The 21,255-nt window shown below is 33.6% G+C and overlaps 1 protein-coding gene and 1 long non-coding RNA gene across 4 annotated transcripts in view; both read left to right on the forward strand.

Moving 5' to 3' along the window:
- The window catches only part of LOC146997699 (uncharacterized), a 130,381-nt gene that overhangs the window by 16,184 nt on the left and 92,942 nt on the right, over positions 1 to 21,255 (forward strand). Inside the window, exon 6 of the long non-coding RNA XR_015040794.1 lies at positions 1,745 to 1,849. This is a non-coding gene — a long non-coding RNA (uncharacterized LOC146997699). The remainder of the gene's footprint in view (positions 1 to 1,744; positions 1,850 to 21,255) is intronic.
- Positions 12,755 to 21,255, forward strand: part of LOC146997700 (uncharacterized) — a 28,070-nt gene continuing 19,569 nt past the window's right edge. The window contains exons 1-2 of one of the 3 annotated variants that reach the window (XR_015040793.1): positions 12,755 to 14,124; positions 15,303 to 15,358. Coding sequence is in view for 2 of the 3 variants with exons in the window: in XM_085815487.1 (XP_085671613.1) it covers positions 12,770 to 14,124; positions 15,303 to 15,407 (1,460 nt within the window). In the remaining variant the exon portion in view is untranslated. Of the gene's footprint in view, positions 14,125 to 15,302; positions 15,408 to 21,255 lie in introns of all 3 variants that reach the window. The other 2 variants (XM_085815487.1, XM_085815488.1) reach the window with 2 other exon arrangements.

Below are 21,255 nucleotides of genomic sequence, written 5' to 3' on the forward strand. Positions count from 1 at the left end.
TCAAACGTTGCTGAGTATCTGGTATGAAATTATTTTCAAAATCAGTCATTTGTTAATGTGTCTGTCATTCATGCTTTTATATTTAAGCGATGATAGAGAAAATTTTACTCTTTCAAATGTCAAAGTTGTGTTATTCCCAATTGTGTAAAGTTTAAATTTGTGCATTCCTGTAACGTTTGCTCATACCAGAACGATTAGTCTCGCTTTGGAATCTTTGACACAAGGTTAGGTCTTTTCTGTAGAGGTAGCTCGGGTATTTCAAAATTCATATATTACCAGGCAAGACCAGTTTCATCACAGCAATAAATTCTGGAGATATCTTTCATTCTTAATGAGTTTGGTTTATACACATGGATCAGCTGAAGCTTTATTGCCTGAAATTTTGAACTGTCTCATGCCATGGTGATTTTTAAATTTGGTTAACCGACCTGTTGAATATACGAATTAAGCTCTTAACTTCATCATCGTTAAATATTTTGCCTACAGCCATTAGCATTGGACTGTTAATGGCGCAGCATCGCTATCTCATCTATTCAATCACCACTTTGTCATAATTGTCATTTTTAGAATTATGAATAGTTTTTTTTTTTTTTTTGTTATTCATTGTTGTTCTATTGACTCTCCAGTGCCATATTCCTAACATAAGTTCTAACTTTAATTTTAATAGTGCAGCACCAATTATACCAGATCTAAAAAATAATAAGCTGAATCAAATTAAAAAGTTAAGAAAGAGCACAATTTGCAATGTTAACTGAAATTCCTCAGAATCAAATTCCTCCTCCTGTTGCTATGCCAGTGAACAGAAACTAGGATGAGCGACATCCTGCTCCCAAAAAATATGTCTTGGACATTCAGTTATTGTTTATGTTAAAAAATAAATTATATTGTTAAAAAGAATGCTAATGCCCCCACAACCATTCAAGGGCAAAAAGTGTAGTCATAGCCACTTAGCCAGCAGGTGTTTGAATGTTATGAGTAGGAATCTCAGTTAGTCAATGAGAAAAATCATTGTTATGGAACAGCTTCTTCTTCTTCTTCTTCTTCTTCTTTTTTTTTTTTTTTTAAGTTTTATACTCTCCATTCCAATACTTTGTAAGAAAAAAAAATCTTAAAAAATTGCTGAAGGCTGTTCTGAAGTCCAGATATTAGATCATTCCGAATATGAAAAATCCAGATTTTGGACCAGATTTATAAATGCTGTATTAAAGTAAATTGGTTGAGCACTTTTTGTAGAAAGCATGAACAATATCATTTCTAGTATTGGAATTAAAATTTTGGACCTTAAATCAAATTTAAAAAATACTCATGTATAGAAATTTATTCCCATTTCATTAAAAATTTATCTCATATACAAGTTTGAAATGTTTAAATTGCATTTATTTAATATAATTCTTAGACTTCTGGTTTGATTACAATATTAAAAAATTTAAATGTAATATCCTTTGTTAAATTTGACAGAGTACTGCTTAGAAAACAGAAATCTTAGAAATTAAGTTAGAAAAAGTGTGTTGGAATATTACATGGTCTACATAATGATAAGAAAATATTGTTAGGAGGTTTTGAATATGATAGTTTTATAAAAATTAATAGACAGCAATTCATTGGTACTACTTTCCACATCTTGACTCTAAAACATATTAAACACTTAATTCTAAAATATGCTGTATGCACATTATCTTTTGTTTTTACTAAGGTGTTTGATATTTGTTAAGTTACTTTTTTTTGTTTCATTTTCTGTTTTTAGAGTAAGGGATTCATGAGAACACGCTGGAGTATTGGTCATACAATCTTTGATCTAGTCAATATAAATCTTTTTCATGATTCATCAAATTTCATAGCCATGGAAGATGTAAGTTTTGTTTAAATGATTTTGCTGAAACTTTTGCAAAAATTATGCTTTTATGTTTAATCAGATTTGCATGAAAACAAGGGGGAGTCTGAAAGATACTGCCATATAATGTAACTGGAAATTTAAGGGGAAGTTGAGTAATATGTTTCATGTGCCTTGCGAGTTGTTATTGGATTCGAAAATCTGTTTAATACATTTAGTTTTGACATTATTAATGTGCTTTTCTCTCTTTTTTTCATTCATGATTTTGATATCAGGCTTGAATGCTTATGGGGGATGGTGAAGACCAGTTTTTATTCTATGAAACTAAGAAATTTTAATGACATTCATTAGGGAATTACCGTGGGATTCAGTCCATGCTGCTTGTTGTGTGTTGCTGTGTAACGGAGAACATGATCCAACTGATGCATGTGTGCATTTAGAACACGGTGACTGGTTTGAAGATATTTACTAACTCAGGTAAAATTAAATGACCTGACTTGTACATGTGCGATATGCTTTGTATTGCCATATCTACTTATATGTAGCTTGCATTGAAAATTAATATATTCATTGAAGTGGTAACATCCATGTTGCCTGTCCTGTATAAGTAGAAATAATGGATTTCTTTAAATGTCTAAAATTTCTATTATTTTTATGTTCCAAATTCTCATAAATTTACTTAAAATTAAAAATATTTTTGTATTGGCTATTGTGAAGATTTTTCAGTTTATTAAGCCATGTTGGGGAAATAAATCATTTCGATATGCTATTTTTGAAGCTAGAACTTACTCTGTTTCTGTTTTCAAGGTCTTGGCTCCAAACAGAGTTAAAAGCAAAAGTTCATAGTTTTGCTGGACGAACACTCCACATATGTAAAAATGAAATAATCACCTGTTAGCATTTCTTAAAATGTTTTATCTGTCCATCTTTTAACCCCTTGTCTTATGATTTAAATTACAAGAGTGCATGCCTTACACACCAACAAGGTTGGTCACACATCAAGATATTTCATGATTTGGCTAAGCATTTGAACTGGAGGCAACTCTAGCATCAGTTATGTCTAAATACTTCACTTTCCTAAATGATTTATATTTCACTTTCCTAAAAACTGTATTTTTGCAAAATTGACTGACATTAAAGATATATTTCTAACGTCCCGCTTATATTGCTGAATTGCCGAACTGAAGAATTGATTGCTGTTTCACCCATAGTAATCAAATAGACTGTTCTGTTATTAATACTTCATCTTTGTTTTCATTTCTGACCTACAAAATGCTAAGAAGTTTCTTTGATCAAGTAACAGAAAATAACAATTGCTAGCTTTTAAATGTAGTTTGACCATCTGAAAAATACTAGTGAAAAACCAGACAAATCTTGCACTTGTCTTTTGATAAAGCTATTGTTTGCAAAATGGAAACATTTAACTATCGGGTTGTAACGAAAGTTTTCAACCAAAAAACGTTCTTAATAAAGTTAGAGGAAAAAAAAAAAAAAAAAAAAAAACCGCGAAACCAGTACCTTTAGTGCAGGTAGTAATCACCACCTAAATGTATGATTTTCTGCTAACATTTTGATAGCTTCTCAAAGCCTTCAGCCCAGAATGGAATATAGCACCAGCAAGGTGTAGCTGCAGATGTAAAAAAAGTAGAAGTCCAAAAAAGCAATGTCAGGGCTGTACAGTGGGTGTTGCAAAAGATCCCATTCAAGTCTGTACAGAGTCCAGCTGGTGAATGCAGACACATGTGGTCTTTCATTATTTTGATGGAGTATATTACCTTCTTGCGCCGGAACTCAGTTTGACATTTTTCCTTGATAGTAGCGTCAGCATGGACTAGTATCTTGCTGTACACCTTACTGTCAGGGGTTTTACTTTTTTCCAGATACTATTTGTGTATAATACCACGGTTATCTCACCAGATACAAAGCATGATCTTTTTATTAGTCAAAATTATACTTTGCAATGCTGCCGACAGGTTCACTGCATGCAGATCAAGCCACTTTTTGGTTTTTGTTGTTGAAGTGAATCCGCTTTTCATCAGAAGTGTTGATTCGGTCCAGAATTTTATCCTTGCATTGATATTCGAATGGATTAGTGCAGGCCTGAACATGTCTGTCTGTATCTGCTTCGTCTATGTCAAGTTTATGCGATGCATAGCATGAATGATGGACATGGCACTAACATCTAATTCTTTAGCAAGCTCTCGAGTGGTTGCATACTGATCTTTTTCTGCAAGTTCTGGCAGGCAGGCAGGCCTCATTAACATCAGTAGGACGGCCAGAGCATTCTGCTTCTTCTATGTCATAGTCCTTGTTTTTGAACTTTCGATACTAAATCATCACAGAGTTATATGATACAATGTTAGTACCAAAAGCTGTTCACATGATTTGGCGAAATTTTGTAGCTGACTCTTTGCAATAGAACTGGGAATAAATGATGTTTCTAATGTGGTAGCCTGATAGTTCTATTTGTGACCCAATTCTACTTAACAATATTTTTTTAAAAATTTTACAACACAGTGTACTAAAGCAAGTGCCTTTCTTTCAAATATCAAAAATCATTTGACAAAATGCGTTTAAACAGGCGAACGTGATCTGTTTAGTGGACAATAGTTGCAGTGGTGGGAAACTTTGATTAAAACCCGATATTTGCAAAAATCTGTTGAACTGCATCATTTTTCTGAATACTGGAGTTTCTTAACTGCCCTCATTAGAGGAATTCATTTGAATTGTTAGCTTCAGTTCAACCATTATTATACATAATGGAAACTATATTTTCATGTCATCCCAGTCTACAGGAAACCAAGTCTTGTCTATTTTTTGTCTGTTGCTTGTCTATTTATTTAAATTGCATGCTGTATGGTTTACGTGCTTATGTTTTCATGCAGAAAGTAAAATATCACTACTGTCAATATTATTATTTAAAATACCTGTTAAAGCATAGTTTAAAATGTTAGCAAACTTTTATTAACCTCATCAAAGCTTAGTATTCTTTTTGAAGACATTTTCAAGGGTATCTAATATTCAAGAAATATATCTTCACATTCCAATGTAGACAGGAAAATTGATAAGTGTTTTGTGGCATGTAGCTCAAAGAATATAACTAGCTCATGTCTGTCACATGTTGTGTTTACTTTTGGCCCTATTGACGTACCACATCTCTCATATGCCATAGTTAATGCAAGGTGTTAAATTTTACAGCTAACAAATGCAGAAAGCCTGGAGTTAAATTTTCAAAGTTTATAGTTGACAAAAGAACTGAATGTAATCATACAGTGATGTGTACTGTGCTGGATATGTGCATAACATATTGTTTGTTCTGCATTGCTACTTTTACCTGAGTGGATTCTCTTTGCTGAAGTGAGTTAAGGGGTGATAAAATATAAATAGAATACAAAGTCTATAATCCGGACTCGTCGGGACTTCGGTAATTCCGGATTAGGGGTTTTTTTTTTTGGATTATAGATCATCAATTTAAATCTGGTAAGATGACATGAAGAAATTATACAATTAAAAATATGGTGTGGTGTATTTAATTATGGCAAAGCACACGAGGGCTATCTGCCTAAAGGGAGGGATGCCTTTCGTGGAGGACTTTCTAAGGGAAACTGGCTCGTATACACGTTACACATGGGGAAAACCACGAAAACGCCCATGCAGCCAGCCCGTTCGCGGGATTCGAACCTCAGACCGAACTACCAGTGTTCAGCGTCTTTACCGCTCGGCCGCTGGTGGGCCCCAATTAAAAATATGAAATCGTAATTTATGAAATAAAGAGCAATTATGATCTAAAGGGTATCAAAATTTACAAAAAAAAATAATAATATTTATTTGTTTACTTTATTAAACATTTCTTTCATATTAAGTTGCTTCGCTTTTTTTTTTTTTTTTTTTTCCTAATACTTTCTATAAACAGACATAATTACTTGTTCAGTTACAAAGTTCCACTGTTCAAGTCCTGTAAATGCTGTGTCGAGTATACCGACTGACTTGTCAATTGAAATTTTTTCGTTTTCAATAACCTCTCTGTCACTTTCTTCGCTATACGGTATTTTCTGGATCTAGAACCATACTACAGATTTCGCTGTCCATTTATTGATGATTGGGGTATTATCATTGCAATGAAAAACTTCTGCTATATCATCTTCATTTATTACCACATCTCCACATTTCTTTACAAAATTTAATAACTGGAAAATTTCGCCTTTGGTTTGCGATGTCCGAAAACCTCCAAATTTGCGGCTATCATCTTCATCCTTCCAATGCGCATGTGCAAACGTGCGTTAATGCATATGTGTAAACGCATTACATGCATGCGTAAAGCATACAAAAGAAAATTTCGCCTTTAGTTTGCGATGTCCGAAAACCTTCAAATTTGCGGCTATCATCTTCATCGTCCTCACCATGAAATATGGTAGCTGGCCATAAATTATGCCATGCATTTTTGAACGTATCTGGAGACACATCCTCCCAACGCGCATGTGCAAACGTGCGTTAATTCGTATGTGTAAATGCATTACACGCATGCGTAAAGCATACAAAAGAAAACTGTGGCTTTGAGTTTCGGATTATAGATCATTCCAGATAGTGGATGTCTGTATTACAGACTTTGTACTGTATTATGCTTTTAATATTGAATTTATGATCAATTGCTCTAAAATTAAAAATTAATTTTTCAGTTTTTTAAGTTCCTTACTATATATTAAAGCAGAATGAAATATGTACTGAAGGTCTGAATTTTCCTGTACCCCCCCCCAAATTCTGCTATGCTACATCAAAGTGGCGGGGTGTGTCACTGGGCAGAATGAGCGAAGTATGTTGGGAGCATAACTCCTGGTAGGGCCACCTTAGACATGAAGGCCATTTCAATATGCCCTGCTAAAGCATAGCAGGTGAAGATCCTTCACGGGATTACTGTCTTAGTGATCGGGTATCACAATCCTAGGCCTTTTTCATCCTTTCTATCCTTTTTCCATCTCCTCTCAAATGTTAACTTTTCTCTTTTTCTTCTGCTTTGTGGTATTCCTCTTCCGAGGTTGAGGTTTGTTATGAAAAACTAGAATTGTTCTTGTCTCTAGTTTTCGAATGGTGAGAAAACTGCGTGCGTGGAGATCCATGTCACTGGAAAGGAGGGTCCTGGTAGTTGAAGGACGAGGTACTGTCCCCAACACACTGCTTTGGCTTCTGCTTCTTCTAAATGGGAGGCACTTTATCGTACTCATGGGTATCAATCGGCTGGCCACTGGTCCTTTTGTCAGTGGCTTGGGGACAAGCTCTCGGGAGTACCTGCTTTTAGGAAAGCTGACTGTGGGGCTTCAGTTAGCATATAAACCTGGTTATCCTTGGTGCAGGAATCTGAGTCCCCTTGTTGGACTCTGTGGTGGGTGGGGATGCCAGGTTCAAATTTTTATTTCCTTCAAATATGGCTTTGCAAAATTTTATTACACTTCATGAAACTGCCAAGTAATCATCTAGTAAAAGACCTCAAACTACAGAAAGTACAGAAAACACCTAAATTGTTCCCCTATTTTTGGTTATGACAAGATCTGCTGAATTGCATAAAATGTCACATTTCCTTGTTCAAAAATATATAAAAGCCTGTGCAATGTTTGTATGTAGAATGTTTCGAGCCACTCCTTCAGCTGAGACATGAGTAGTTGTCTCTTCACTATTACTTCAAAAACTGTTTCACATCCTGATAATTCAGCCAACTACTTAGTGCTCGATAGCCAGTTTTATTTGCTCTACCAAGTGCATCTTTCTTGTATTCCTGCTTTGGGATTATGCATTCAACAGTGGATGCAAGAACATGGCTTCTAAGAGGTGAAAGTTCAAGCAGTAAAATATTTGGAAATCCTCCTTGGAAAGATGCTTACATTGAGCTTCTCAACACATTTTCCAACTTAGCTAAAGATAACACCAATGATGATGTGTACAAGCAGATTTTCTATGAACATAGACAGGCTTTCAATGACTATGTTGCAGTGTATACAGATGGATCTAAGTCCCAGGATCACGTCGGCTCTGCCTTCGTGTGCGGGAATACTGTTGAGGGAAGAAAACTTTATCTCGCTTATACCATCTTTACTGCAGAGATTGTTGCTTTGCTATTAACTCTATCTTTCATAGGTAAACAACATATGAAAAATTTCATTAGTTACACACACTCGCTTTGTGTGCTAAAAGCTCTTGAATCCTATGTGGATAACACAAATCTGTTAATCGTAGAAGTTCTGAAGTTCAGTGTTAGCTTAAAAATCAAAGGTTACCAGATCCTTTATTGCTGGGTACTAAGCCTTGGCTTGGTACCCAACAATAAAGGATCGACAATGACCTTGTCGTGCTTCCATTTTATCCTTCTGTTAGCTATAAAATTGCACGGATTCTCCAGAAATTCAATTTTCAAGTCGGTTTCTCGCCTATTAATAAAATTCACCCTTCGATTCTAAAAGATTGCGTTTCTGTCTTGAATTCTTGGGGAATTTATAGTATATCATGTCAGTGTGGTTTAAGATATATTGGCCAAACAAAAAGAGCGTTAAAGTTTCGTATCAGGGAACATGAATCTTATGTCAGAAAAGGCGAAATTAACAAGTCTTCAATAGCGGATCATAGTTGGACATTTAACCATAATTTTGACTTTGGGTCTGCAAAAATTATCCAAAAGGCTTCTTCCATAGGTGAATTGGATTTTCTTGAGGCTTTTCATATTCACAAAGATTTAGCATGTTTAGTTAATGATTTTAAGTCCAATCCAGTCCTTCGTAATGCCTTTAAAATTCTACTATCTTAATTCAGTTATTTTTGCCGAAAAATGGTGTTACCTGCTCGCATTTGGTATTACCAGAGGGTATAAAAATCTGTTCAGTGGTTGCTTTCCATTATTCGAAGTTCAGATTTTGAGCGTGAAGGTGCATTTGCCCCTCGCTCCCTATTTTTAACTTCATCATTTTTCTTGTCCTTTGTGTTACATGTTTGATCAGATAGCCTGGCTCAGTAAAAGTAGGCGGCCAGTGCAACTCTGATTAAAAATTCGGTTACAACCACGTGCAGTGCTAATAAGGACCACGTGTTTCTAAGACTCCTTTCCCTGTATTTTTCCTCTTTCTTGTTATTTCTTTCTCCTGATGAGGAGGGACCTTTAGCTGCCCTCGAAATCGATTGTTTCAAAATACTTACGCTAAATACAAGGTTGTTTTTACGATTTTGATTGTCACATTGGCGTGTTTCTCTTCTATTCTAGTCTAATAAAGGATCCATTGGTGTTGTGGGAAACGAACTGGTGGATGTCACTGCAAAATATGCCTGTTCAGCTAACCCGTTCCCTATTCATATAACAACACTTTGATTGGGAGGAAAATTTTGATGAAATGGCAAAATCTTTTGGATGCACAGTTAACCAATAAATTACGAAATACAAAACATAAAATAGAACATTGGAAATGTACCCTATACCGAAAGGAGGAGGTCCTTCTGACCTGATTAAGAATTGGTTTCACAAGGCTAATACACAGATACCTATTGATGGGCGAAATTGAACCAGTTTGTGCTAAATGCAACACTGTTTTAACCATTAAACACATTTTAATTGATTGTCCAAATTTTAATTGCTTTCGAAATTTGTTTTTAATACTTGGGAGATTTCAGCAAAAGATTAAGTTGGTAAAGAACTACATTCTAACATTTTTAACTTTTTAAAAGCTACAAAGCTTTACCATGTTAATTGGATGCCCTGAATCCAATTTGAGTTTCAGAAGATCTAACTGGGATCTAGTTATATTCATATTCATCAGAATTTATCCTTTGACTATAGAGTTTACTATCTGTATTTCATGGTTTTCAAAAATTAGTAAAAAAGAAAATTGTGTGTTTGATCTTATAGCTTGCTATTTTATACCTATATGTAACATTGTATTAAATTTCCAATCATGACTCGTGAGTATGCACTGAATGGTGCATGTGTTCTTGTCTTTATTTGTTTAAGTTTTGAAAATACATAATCTTTTGTTTGGCGCAATATTAATCACCATGGGTTTTGTGCCGAAAAGTTCCAACCAACCAACCTAAATTTTCTGTGCTTTTCAAATTTCTACCATTTTCCTAGAGAAAAATGCAAATATCTTTCGGATATTCTTACCTAACATTTTGTTAGTTATTTAACTTAACATTTTGTTAAGTACTTACTACTTACCTTATTGGTCCAACTTTTTTTCACATTGCTTGTCTATTTTTATTCATTACATTTTTCTTCGCAGATTGATGGTGGCTAAGTGAAATATCCCATTCTACCATCTAGATTCTTCTTATCACCCTTTTGTTGTTCCAGACATTCTTTTATCTGATGCAGAGTAAAAGCGCACTGTCACTCTCTTTCCATTCGATACAAGCAAATTTCTAGCAGCATACTATGTTAACAAAAAAAAATTTGGATTTTACCAACTGTATCATCTTATCATGAAACATTTCTTGTTTTTCCTTATTTGATTAACCCTAAAGGTAGGAAATGCATATATGGAAGATAAAGTATATGCGAATTAAAATTACAATTTAAATTAGCAATAGCCAGTTAATTGAATTAGCCAGTTAAATTAGCAATAGCCAGTTTATATTTAATTTGGTCATTTCCCTCTCTGTTCTAAAAATATTGTTAACTGTTTCTGGACTGTGTTCTGTCTAGATCAGTCCATATAATATGACTTACATAACATTGAAGATGTAACTAATTCAGAACTTGAACTTAAAATTTTGAGAATAAATCTTTCTCTTAGTGAACTTTCATATTGAATAGCTATGCTCTTTTGCATATCCCTCTGTTCTTGCTAAGACACTGCCTTGCTGCTCTATTCCTACTACAGTATCAGAAAGGTAAATATTTTTTAATAGGCATGACTAGAGTGCCAAGTGAATTGTGGCTGTAAATGTCAATTGAAATAAAGATGAATATTTATTTGCCTCAACTGCCAAGTTTGTTTTTTTTTTCAATATTGATCAGCATTCTATGCTATCAATATTGCTAAGTTTGCTGTATTGCATATAGTTACTGAAAACTTAGTGTATTAAAATTATTTTTTTGCTAGTGAACAGGATTTTCATTACTGCATATAATGTCTGAAAGAGATTATAACATGCATTAAAAAATTTCTACTCTTTAAGTACCTTGAAAGGTGTTGCAGCAAAATAGTTTTTGAAGCAGTGGTTGGCAAATTAACTTTTAAATTTTATAAACTAATAATGTATGTTTATATTAGATTTCTGTTGCAATGCTTAAAGTTTCAGTAAATTTAGATATGTTTTGATAACTGAAAACTGGCATCTATTAATGTATTTATTCTGTGGCTGTTTTTACTTTTATATCGTCCAAGGATTATATTAGAGGCAGTTTTATCTTTGCTGATTTCTGAAATTTATTTTTAGTATTTATTATTAATATGAAAATATTGTTACGAATTTGGTATTTAAAAAGCTAATGTTAGTTTAATTATAAATTAAATGGTTTTATTTCTCGCGCAGTGCAGCGCGTGACGAATATTAAAAGAAAGCTAAGCCGGAAAATTGAAAATACAAGAGCGCGTGCATTAAATAAATAAATATCTCTTTTTCATTTTGAGGAAGTACTGGAAAATTCTAGCGCGTGATTTTAAAATCTTATAAAAGGAGGAAAACATCTCAGTTTGTAGTAGTTGCTTAGTTTGTTGTTGTTTAGAAAACTGCTCTTGTTGATTGTAGCGAATTCGCGGATTAGCGTTCTTTAGCTGTTTTGAATTACGTTCTATTGGACATTTGAGTAGTTAAAAGATAACTACTGTGAGATATTGTAATACTGCATGATAATTTGAGAAGATTAAGCATTTTTGTTGTGATAATAATAAATTTTTGTTCATTTTTCATCGGACTTGTGCATTCATTTCATAACGAACCTGTATGCACGCAACAATTTTTGGTGTTAGAAGTGGGATTTGAATGCCAATAACAAGAGCGATGGAAGAGCAGTTAAGGCAATTGATAACAGCCTTTGCCTCGTTTAAAGAAGAAATGAAAGAAGAGATGAAATCTAGCCAAGGAAAGATGGAAGGGGCCGTCAATTCCGTTAAGGAAGAAATGAAATTGGGCCAGGAATCTGTTAAGGACGAAATGAAAGCCGTTCAAGCTAAGATTGAAGCAGGTCAAGAAGAAATGAAAAGAGAGATTACCTGCATAATAGAAAATAAATTTGAAGCTATGGAAGGCAGAATTGACACAGTTGAAAATAAAGTTGGACTAATTGAAGAAAGAGTTTCTTCGGTGAAAGAAGAAATAGAAGAAAGAGTTTCTTCTGTAAAAGAACATATAGAAGGGAGAGTTTCTGCTGTGGAGGAACGAATTGAAGGAAGAGTTTGTGCCGTCCAACACCAAATCGAACAACAAATTGATGAGAGAGTTTCTGCAGTTGCCAAAGAAATGGATACTTTAAAGAAATTCGTAGCGATGGCAGGGAACAATAGTGATGGTTTTAAATTTTTACCCATGCCTGCTCGTCCCTCTCTGAAGTTATCCACTTATGATGGGAAGACCTCCTGGCAAGTGTATAAAACACAATTTTCTATAGTGGCGGAGGCGAATGAATGGGATTCCCAAACTAAGGCCTGTCATCTCGCCGCTTCGCTGAGAGCAGACGCAGCGGATATCCTGCAGACGCATCCTGAAAACCAAAGACTTGACTTCGAAGCTCTATCCGGCGCATTGGAGCTGCGCTTTGGCAAGAAATGTTTAAAAGACTACAGCAGGCTTCAATTAAAATCCCACTAACAGAAGCCCACCGAATCACTCCAGGAACTCGCCGCGGATGTTGAAAGGCTGTCCCATCTCGCCTTTTCGGAATGCCCGACAGAAACAAGGGAAATCCTGTCCTTACAATACTTTATCGACCGCATCCGAGATACTGAAATACAGAAAGCTCTTCGAATGGCAGATGTAAAGGACATAAAAAGCACTCTGTTCGCCATGAAGTTCGAGGCAGCCCAGCAAGCAACTAGTAGAGATCGCTACCCAGTTAGAGCTGTGCGAGTCCATGAGCCAGTGGATCAACTGATGGCTCGTTTAGATGATTTAGCCAGACAAGTCGAAGATTTGATACGGAGTAGGAGCGAGAAGAAAGTGGCTCTAAGGTGTTGGAGATGTGGTAGTGAAGGTCACCTAAGACGGAATTGCAGAACACCCCAGGGTACGGAATATAAAGCAAATGATTTTACCAGACAAGTCAGTGGCTTGAGACGGAACAGAAGTGAAAAGAAACTAATTCTAAAGTGCTCGAACTGCGGAGTTGAAGGCCACATACGAAGAAACTGCAGAACACCCCGAGGTACGGAAAATAAGACCATTTCCCAGCAACAACGCAGTAAACAAATTAGTGACCATATCGAGGAACGGAGGTTGCCAGATAGTGAAAAACCTTGTTTTAAAGCTCTTAAAATTTATACAGTGAGTGGCAACAATAACGGACTGTCCATCAATGGGAATATCAATGGAGTTCCTTGCAGTATGATCATTGACACAGGAGTTAATGTTACCATCATTAGGAAAGATTTAGCTGAACAGTTTAAAGATAAACTTATTTGGACGCCATCCTGTGTTAACCTTCAGACTGCGTCTGGTGACAAGATCGACATAACTGGGAAGTTAAACGTAAACATCAGGTTTGGAAGTGCCGCCTACCATCACACGGCATATGTGGCGGATATTACAGATCCATGCATACTCGGATTGGACTTTTTAAGGAAATACAATTTTTCCTTAGATTTCAAAAACAATAAGCTGCTTTCAGCATCTGATGGCATGACTATCCATCCTCAAAAGGGATCCTCGCCTGGAAATGTCGATGCCTTGTCCGAAAGATCCAGTTCGGGAAGCTGCCGAAATCATACTAGGGTCGAAAAGAAACGCAAGACTACCAGCTCTTCTCCAGCCCAGATGCTCTTCGGTCAAGACCTTCGACTGCCTTGTGACTGCCTGTTTGATCGCCGCACGGATGCGCCTTCACCGCCTGAGGAACACATCCAAGATGTCCAGGCCCGTTTTGAAGTGATGCCCCGTTTCGCACGAAATCGAGTGAACTTGGCGACGGAGAAAGTGAAGACGAGATACAACACGAGAGCTACTGGACATAGATCCAAGAAAAGAGACAAGGTGAGGTTGTGGAACCCGATTCAACGAAAAGGACTCAGTCCTAAATTACAGTCACCTTCGGATGGTCCATATACAGTGCTGAACACGAATGACGTTGTGGTTCGGATCCGTGAGTCTTCGAACTCTTACGACAGGTTAGCTTATTACTATGGCCATAGTACATAATGTAAATAATTGTAAATAGTATCAGACCATGGTCCTTTTTGTTTTCAAATGTGTATTTGATTTGTTTTGTATTTAGTATTTGATAGCATTTGATTTGTTTAAGTTAGTTATTGCATTTATTGTTTATGTTGTTTGATATTGTAATGTAACGTTTATGCCACAGTTGTAAGTTTAGCTTCCTGTCCAGGGATTGTACTGCCCGGGACGTGCAGTCCTTGGGAAGGGGGCAGTGTTACGAATTTGGTATTTAAAAAGCTAATGTTAGTTTAATTATAAATTAAATGGTTTTATTTCTCGCGCAGTGCAGCGCGTGACGAATATTAAAAGAAAGCTAAGCCGGAAAATTGAAAATACAAGAGCGCGTGCATTAAATAAATAAATATCTCTTTTTCATTTCAAGGAAGTACTGGAAAATTCTAGCGCGTGATTTTAAAATCTTATAAAAGGAGGAAAACATCTCAGTTTGTAGTAGTTGCTTAGTTTGTTGTTGTTTAGAAAATTGCTCTTGTTGATTGTAGCGAATTCGCGGATTAGCGTTCTTTAGCTGTTTTGAATTACGTTCTATTGGACATTTGAGTAGTTAAAAGATAACTACTGTGAGATATTGTAATACTGCATGATAATTTGAGAAGATTAAGCATTTTTGTTGTGATAATAATAAATTTTTGTTCATTTTTCATCGGACTTGTGCATTCATTTCGTAACGAACCCGTACGCACGCAACAATATATATTTTTTTAAATGAAGCTTTAAAAAAAATTGTTGTGGATGTTTAGGTCTGCTTTTTGCAGTTTATGAATTAACAATTTTACAGAAAAAAAAAAAAAAAAAAAAAACTGTGTTTGAATTTGCTTTTGCTAAAGTGACTGGTCATTTGAAGTGGTTTTTTTTTTTTTTTTTTTTTTTTTTTTATTTTGCTTAATATGTTGAAAGCGTAATGCTTCATTGTCATTTAAGCTTTTTAAAATATGAATCATTAGATTCATATTTTAAAAACTGTTTGTTTGTTGATATTACTGTTGTTTACTTCTTTTTGATATTGCTATTATTTTGTTTTCAGTTGGTATTACTATTATTTTATATTCACCAATGTACTTCATTTTAAACTTATCCGATATATGATTGGACCAATATTTTTATATTTCAGTTTCTGTCAAGATACAGTAAAACTAGGCAAAATGCATTACGTTATTTATTACAAAAGTAAGCATATTTTTTCATTTTACTTACTAATTTTTCTAGATACCTTATGGTATGTATATTTTAGATTTTTTTTTTTTTTTTCCTTTTCCGAATGCTTTGTAATATACTGAACTCTCCTGTGATGACCACCTTTTGTAGACAGTTAACTGCATGAGAATATTAACAAACACTGGTATTAAACATTACCTCTGAGGTGACCAAAATCATCTGAAACCTTGAGTGGTTTTTGAAAAGCATTCACTGTTTGTATAAAGGCATTTGAGAATCAATCATTATTATTGAAAATGCGTGATAAAGAGTTAAAATCAACAAAAATGCAAAAATTATTTTTCATCATAGTAAAAAAGTTAAATGAACTCATCTGTATTTTCACATATCATCAGATGATAATTCATGTTAAGAAATCTCTATGGGCTGTTTGTCTTGCTTCATTGTCTTGCAGTCCTTGTGTGAAGAATTGTTGTTAAAAAGGTTAATCAGTTGCAAAGAAGATGAGGTTAACCACTTGTTGAAGGTTAAAATAATCATAAGACAAAGCAGAGTATTCATGGACTGATGTCTCCACAAAGTGCTGAACAAGCCATACAGTATTATTTCCAGGATTCAGAGAAGCCTTCTAGGTTTAGGAACAGTTCGATGCTAACCACTAAGAGGTGCTTGCTAAAAGTTCGTAACCTGCATGATGTGGCTTGCATTATCTTTATAGTTTCATGCAATGATATCTGGCAGGTAATAATTTTCAGAGCTTAAGCCACCTCAGTAGAAAGAAATTCATTATTGTCTGTTTGCTACTGTGTCTCCGGCTCAATCTGAACTTTTCTTTCTTTAGTGAATATATTCATTGTAACATCAAGTGAAGGGATCAGTTTGGTTGTCTGAGGGATGCAACAGGCAAGCATTATTTTGAATGGGTGTGTTATTTTGACACTCAGTTGTGTCTCTGCCTTTGTATCTTTCATGCATATTTTTTAATTTTATTAATTGTAGGTGACTTTTAACCAATTTGCTCAAGGAATGAACAGAATTTTTGTGTTTGAAGTTGAAGGAAGTCTATGATTTGTTTCATGTAGGATATCTGATGGTATAATTTTAACATCTTGTAGAATTCCAAAAGTGTGTGTACTTTTTCTTCATTGGTTAGATGAAAACAAATCCCAATGTGACATGCAGTTCACCTTCTTTCATGTTTCTGATATTAATATAAGTTACTTTTCTTCATTCTCAGTGAAAAATGGGTTAATCTTGTAACTACTATTGTAAAAATCATTGCATTATGCAATTATTTCTAAGTAAAGTACAGTGCTCATTTAAACCCTTTCAAATGTCAAATATGAATTTGGGGAAATGTTTTGACTAGTTGCTGTTTTAGAAATAAAATATGCATTTTGATTGCCTTCTTTTATTAGAGAAGAAAATTCTAAATCTGAAGGCTATGGCAGGTGAAGCATGCAGAACTAAGACTTGTTAATAGAACATATTGTGTCAGTTGATAATTTTATAACATCATACATTGAGTAAAATAACTGATAAGTATAAAACAGCTTGTTAAGAAATATGAATACTATTTGAAGAAAAATTTTAGATAATTTAAAAAGCTGGAAGCATATTTTATTTATTTATTTATTTTTATTTATTTATTTATTTTTATTTATTTATTTATTTATTTTTATTTATTTATCAGACACATAGCAGTGTAGAAGTACAAGTAGTCCTTCTTCAACACAGCATCCTGTAACACGGTTTCGCTGTAACACGATTCATAAATTGCAAGAACCCTATAACAATATACAACAGGGATAAGATTAGATTGTCTTTAAAGAAATTGTTTTAGTTCTCATTTCATCAATAGATGTCGCCGGTAGCTTAACTCATGTTCAGTCTTTCTTATCTCATCTTATCTAATAATCTTATCTTGTTCATTTGCACTTTTGCAAATGAGGATGATGGTTTGGTAAAACCATCGAAACTAGTCCTGTGAAAATTTGAAAACATAATACTGATTTTTGTTGTTTGACTTCTAAATTAATGTCTAGCCCTATATCGAGAAATTTAAAATGACCGGGTAAGAACTAGTAAGCAAAGTAAAATTACGGATTTTGTAAAGATGGAAGAAAATGGCAGAACTTTAAATGAAGAAAGAAATAATGAAAGTGAAAGCGATCTCATTCCACTGAAAAAACATTCTCTGTTGATTATACTGAGTAATGACAAAGAAGAAATTTATTACACTAAAGTTGTATTAAATTAAAATATGTAATATTCTTTGTTGTGTGTTGGCCCCTTTTTATATTGGCTCTGGGTCTCGTACAACATGATTTCACACAACACGGCATTTTCTAGGAACCTATCTACTGTGTTATACGAGGGTTACTTGTATTGGCATTATATTAGCAACATTATGGTAATGATAATCTTAAATTGAAGCATTTTAGTTACTCATAATAAAGAAACAATTCTAAAACAATTGAATTTCGGCCATAAAGACCAAACATTGTTCAGATCATTGTTTTTACAAGTATTTCATAAAAGCATTATCAGTATGATTGTCAATCCATACATTTTACAAGCATTTTAAATCTTGCAGTTATAAACATTTCAATCATTTACCAAACCACAAGGTTTAAAGTTTCAAAGACAAAATTGCACTTAAATTATGTGTTAAAGCATCTAATATGTGTAATCTATCCAAGGAAATTAACATGCGAATTGCAATGAAAATGGTATAAAAATTGCCTCTTTTTTGAGAAAGTGGCATGTGTAAAGTATATACCATGTTTATAAATATGTAAATTTTAAATACAGTATCTATATGTTTATATTTGTTAAATTAATATTACATCTATCTAAATATTATAGTATTAAAATAAATGAAAATTATTTGTTTTATGAAATTTCAATTGTCTGTTTTTCTGCTCTAAAAAGTTAAATTTAATGTTTAACCATATTTTTCTGTAAATGCAAATAATCAGCTTTAAGTAAATTTTGCTGAATAAATTTCACTAAAATTAAAACATTTTCAGCTGAAGTAGAGATTACATGCAAAGCTTCTGAGAAATTTGATTGCTGACATTGAAGTGATATTGGGAGTTGTTCTAGGTGTTGGGAGGGTGTGTTCTATTGTAGTATTATAGTCATTCGTACAGAAATGTCCTGTCATATATTTTAGAGATGCCTTGGTCCAGAATTTATATTCATGCTATATTGCATGTTTTCATGAAACTTGGGTGAGGGAAGTGCTTTTCTCCATGTAAAGGATTCTGATGCATGGAAAGAGTGTCTAACTATAAGCTTAGCAGGGCATTTTCAGGTATAACTGAATCAAGGAAAAAAAAGAAGGCGGGGAAGCAATTCTGTATCTTCCATTCTACTCGGCCAGTTGCTGAAATTCAGCTTGCATTTTTTATGTCTTGAAAGCATAACATAAGATATATATTTGATAACATAAGATATATTTATATGGAGTGTTATTCTAATATACTTATTCTGACATAAAATTGGAATTTTTCTGAAAAAGCATGGCAATTTTTTTCCATATTTCAGTTCTAAGACTCAACTTATGTATTCAAATATCGAATTTTATAAATTGTGATCAGAAATTTAAGGAAAAATTTGAGAATTAAGTTTTGCTCACTTTTTTTACATTGTGCCAAGAGTAATTCACTTGGAGAACTTCCTAGTTTTTGGCAACATATTTCACTTTTCTTTTCATTCTTAATCTGCCGAAGTCTCAGTTCTTCTTTCGTAGAAATATTTTTGCCATATATTACATTTTTTAATCACTGTTGAAATTTATTCCCTTTTCAAATTTTACTGAATTGCTTTAGATATATTACTGAATTATATTCCTTTAAATAATTATGTAAAAAATTAAATTTTATACATTTGGATTGTGTAATTTTAAGTATTTATTAATATAAATTTTTCAGTGTTTTTTATTTATTTTAACTGCATTTCCTTTTAAAGAGTGCTTTGTGAACCAGTGTACACCATGATGCATTCAAAAACTAGATGTCTTAAAAAAAGGAAATATAGTAAGCACAATTCGTACGTCTTTCAGTGAGCCGTTTTGGAAGAATATATAAATGAAAAAGATGATAATAGAATTTTAATTTAGGAGGAGATGCATATATTGTTTATGCGGTTTTTCATTGCCTTGTCTTTAAACAATTTGTTATTGTGACTTTTTATATATTATTACATTTTTATCATCTTACTTTTAAGTTTGTTAAAATGTTATGCGTATTTCAGAATAAGTTTAAATATTTCATTTTTTAAATCATAAGAATTAAATAGTGTAATATAAAAAAAAGAGTTCACAAAAATTATTTTTGAGTTTTTAATACTTTGCCAATTTTTTTGACACATTCTACAAATATGTTTGCTGTCATTCACTTTTTTGGGCTGCATATTGTCAGTAGTTGTGAAAGATCTTGGTTTTTGTAACATTCTTAAGAGTAGTCTTCTATTTTTTCCTTATTTGCTCATTATAAAATAGTGAAGGGATTTTCACCGTGATACTGAAGGTCTTCAGAGGTGAGGTATTTTAAAAACTGGAGAAGAAAGAAATGACTAGTTTCATCAACATTGTAAATGATTTTAGATGGTATAAATGTTTTTTACTTGATTGTTGAACTTTGGACAAATTCTTAATCATTTGGCTGAGACATCTTTGGGTTTTCAATTTAAGATATAACATTCTGTGACATATGTAAATTTATACAGCCCTTCAGTGAAAAAATAATCATCTTTTGCATTCATCCACAAAGTTGTATCTTGGCCCTTTTCAGTTTACATAGGCCCATTTGCTTAACTACTTGATGTGCTACACTGCCTGAAAATTTTTAATAAAATACGGTTTGAACATTCAGATATTTTGCTTTGAACATGCAACTTCTCTGAAATGGATTTTCTGCAGTTGTTCATTCTTCTAATTTCCTTCTTTCAGAAATATTTGTTTTCAGTGTTGACACAAAAACATTAGTTTTTAAACAGTTATATTTCCATTAATTATGTATTCTGGCCAAATTCTCAAATTTGAATTGTATCTTTCAGGAAGACCACCTTTCATTTTAAAGATATTTCACTTGCAGATTAAATTTCAAGCAAAGCTCATTGGACATACTATTGAGTTAAAACCTGTTTAACAAATGATAGAGACTTGTTTTGGGCAATGCTGTGAGAGAGGATCCACTATCCAATTGCAACTCAATGATATGTTATATATCCAATTGCAACTTAACTTTGTATATATTGTTTATTTATCTATATCCATATCATGTACAGTATGGATGTTTTGCTGACACTCTAGTGAGCAATCAGCTATGTTGTTTTCTAGGATTAAGTGAACTGTGAGTGCGGCATAGAAAATATTCCTAAATTGATTTGCTTCAGAGAGGCAAGAAAATTCTACCTCCAGTTTGAAAAGCAGTTATTCACTGAGCTCTTGCGCCTGCTGAATTTAGTTACTTTGTTATGTACAGTAATGGGTATAAAAAGCCTCCCCCCCTTTTTTTTATATTTGGGTTATCTTGCAGGTTTTGGTATTTTTGAAAAGAATAATCAATAAATTTCATCTCTGATAATGCCAGTTTGCAATATATTTGAGAAATATTCTAATTAGATTCTTAGGTGTTTGTGGCAATAATTATTGTTTGTTATTTGTCTTGGAAGGGATGCTTTCTAAGAAAAACTGCTATGTATTCACATTATTTATGGAAAACATCAGCCTGTATGCCAGAAGCCAAATCCAGTATAAACTATTAGAATTCAGTGGATTTAATTGCTTGGCCTCTGATTGATGAAATATTCTCATATAAGAGCTGTTAGTGATTCATTTAAATATTATTATTTGCTGGTACTGTGCTTTAGTGTCTAAACTGTGAACTCAACATATGTGC

This window comes from Stegodyphus dumicola, chromosome 4 (assembly GCF_044657685.1).
Source record: "Stegodyphus dumicola isolate Sdum_Otavi_A_Nest chromosome 4, ASM4465768v1".
Taxonomy (NCBI): domain Eukaryota; kingdom Metazoa; phylum Arthropoda; class Arachnida; order Araneae; family Eresidae; genus Stegodyphus; species Stegodyphus dumicola.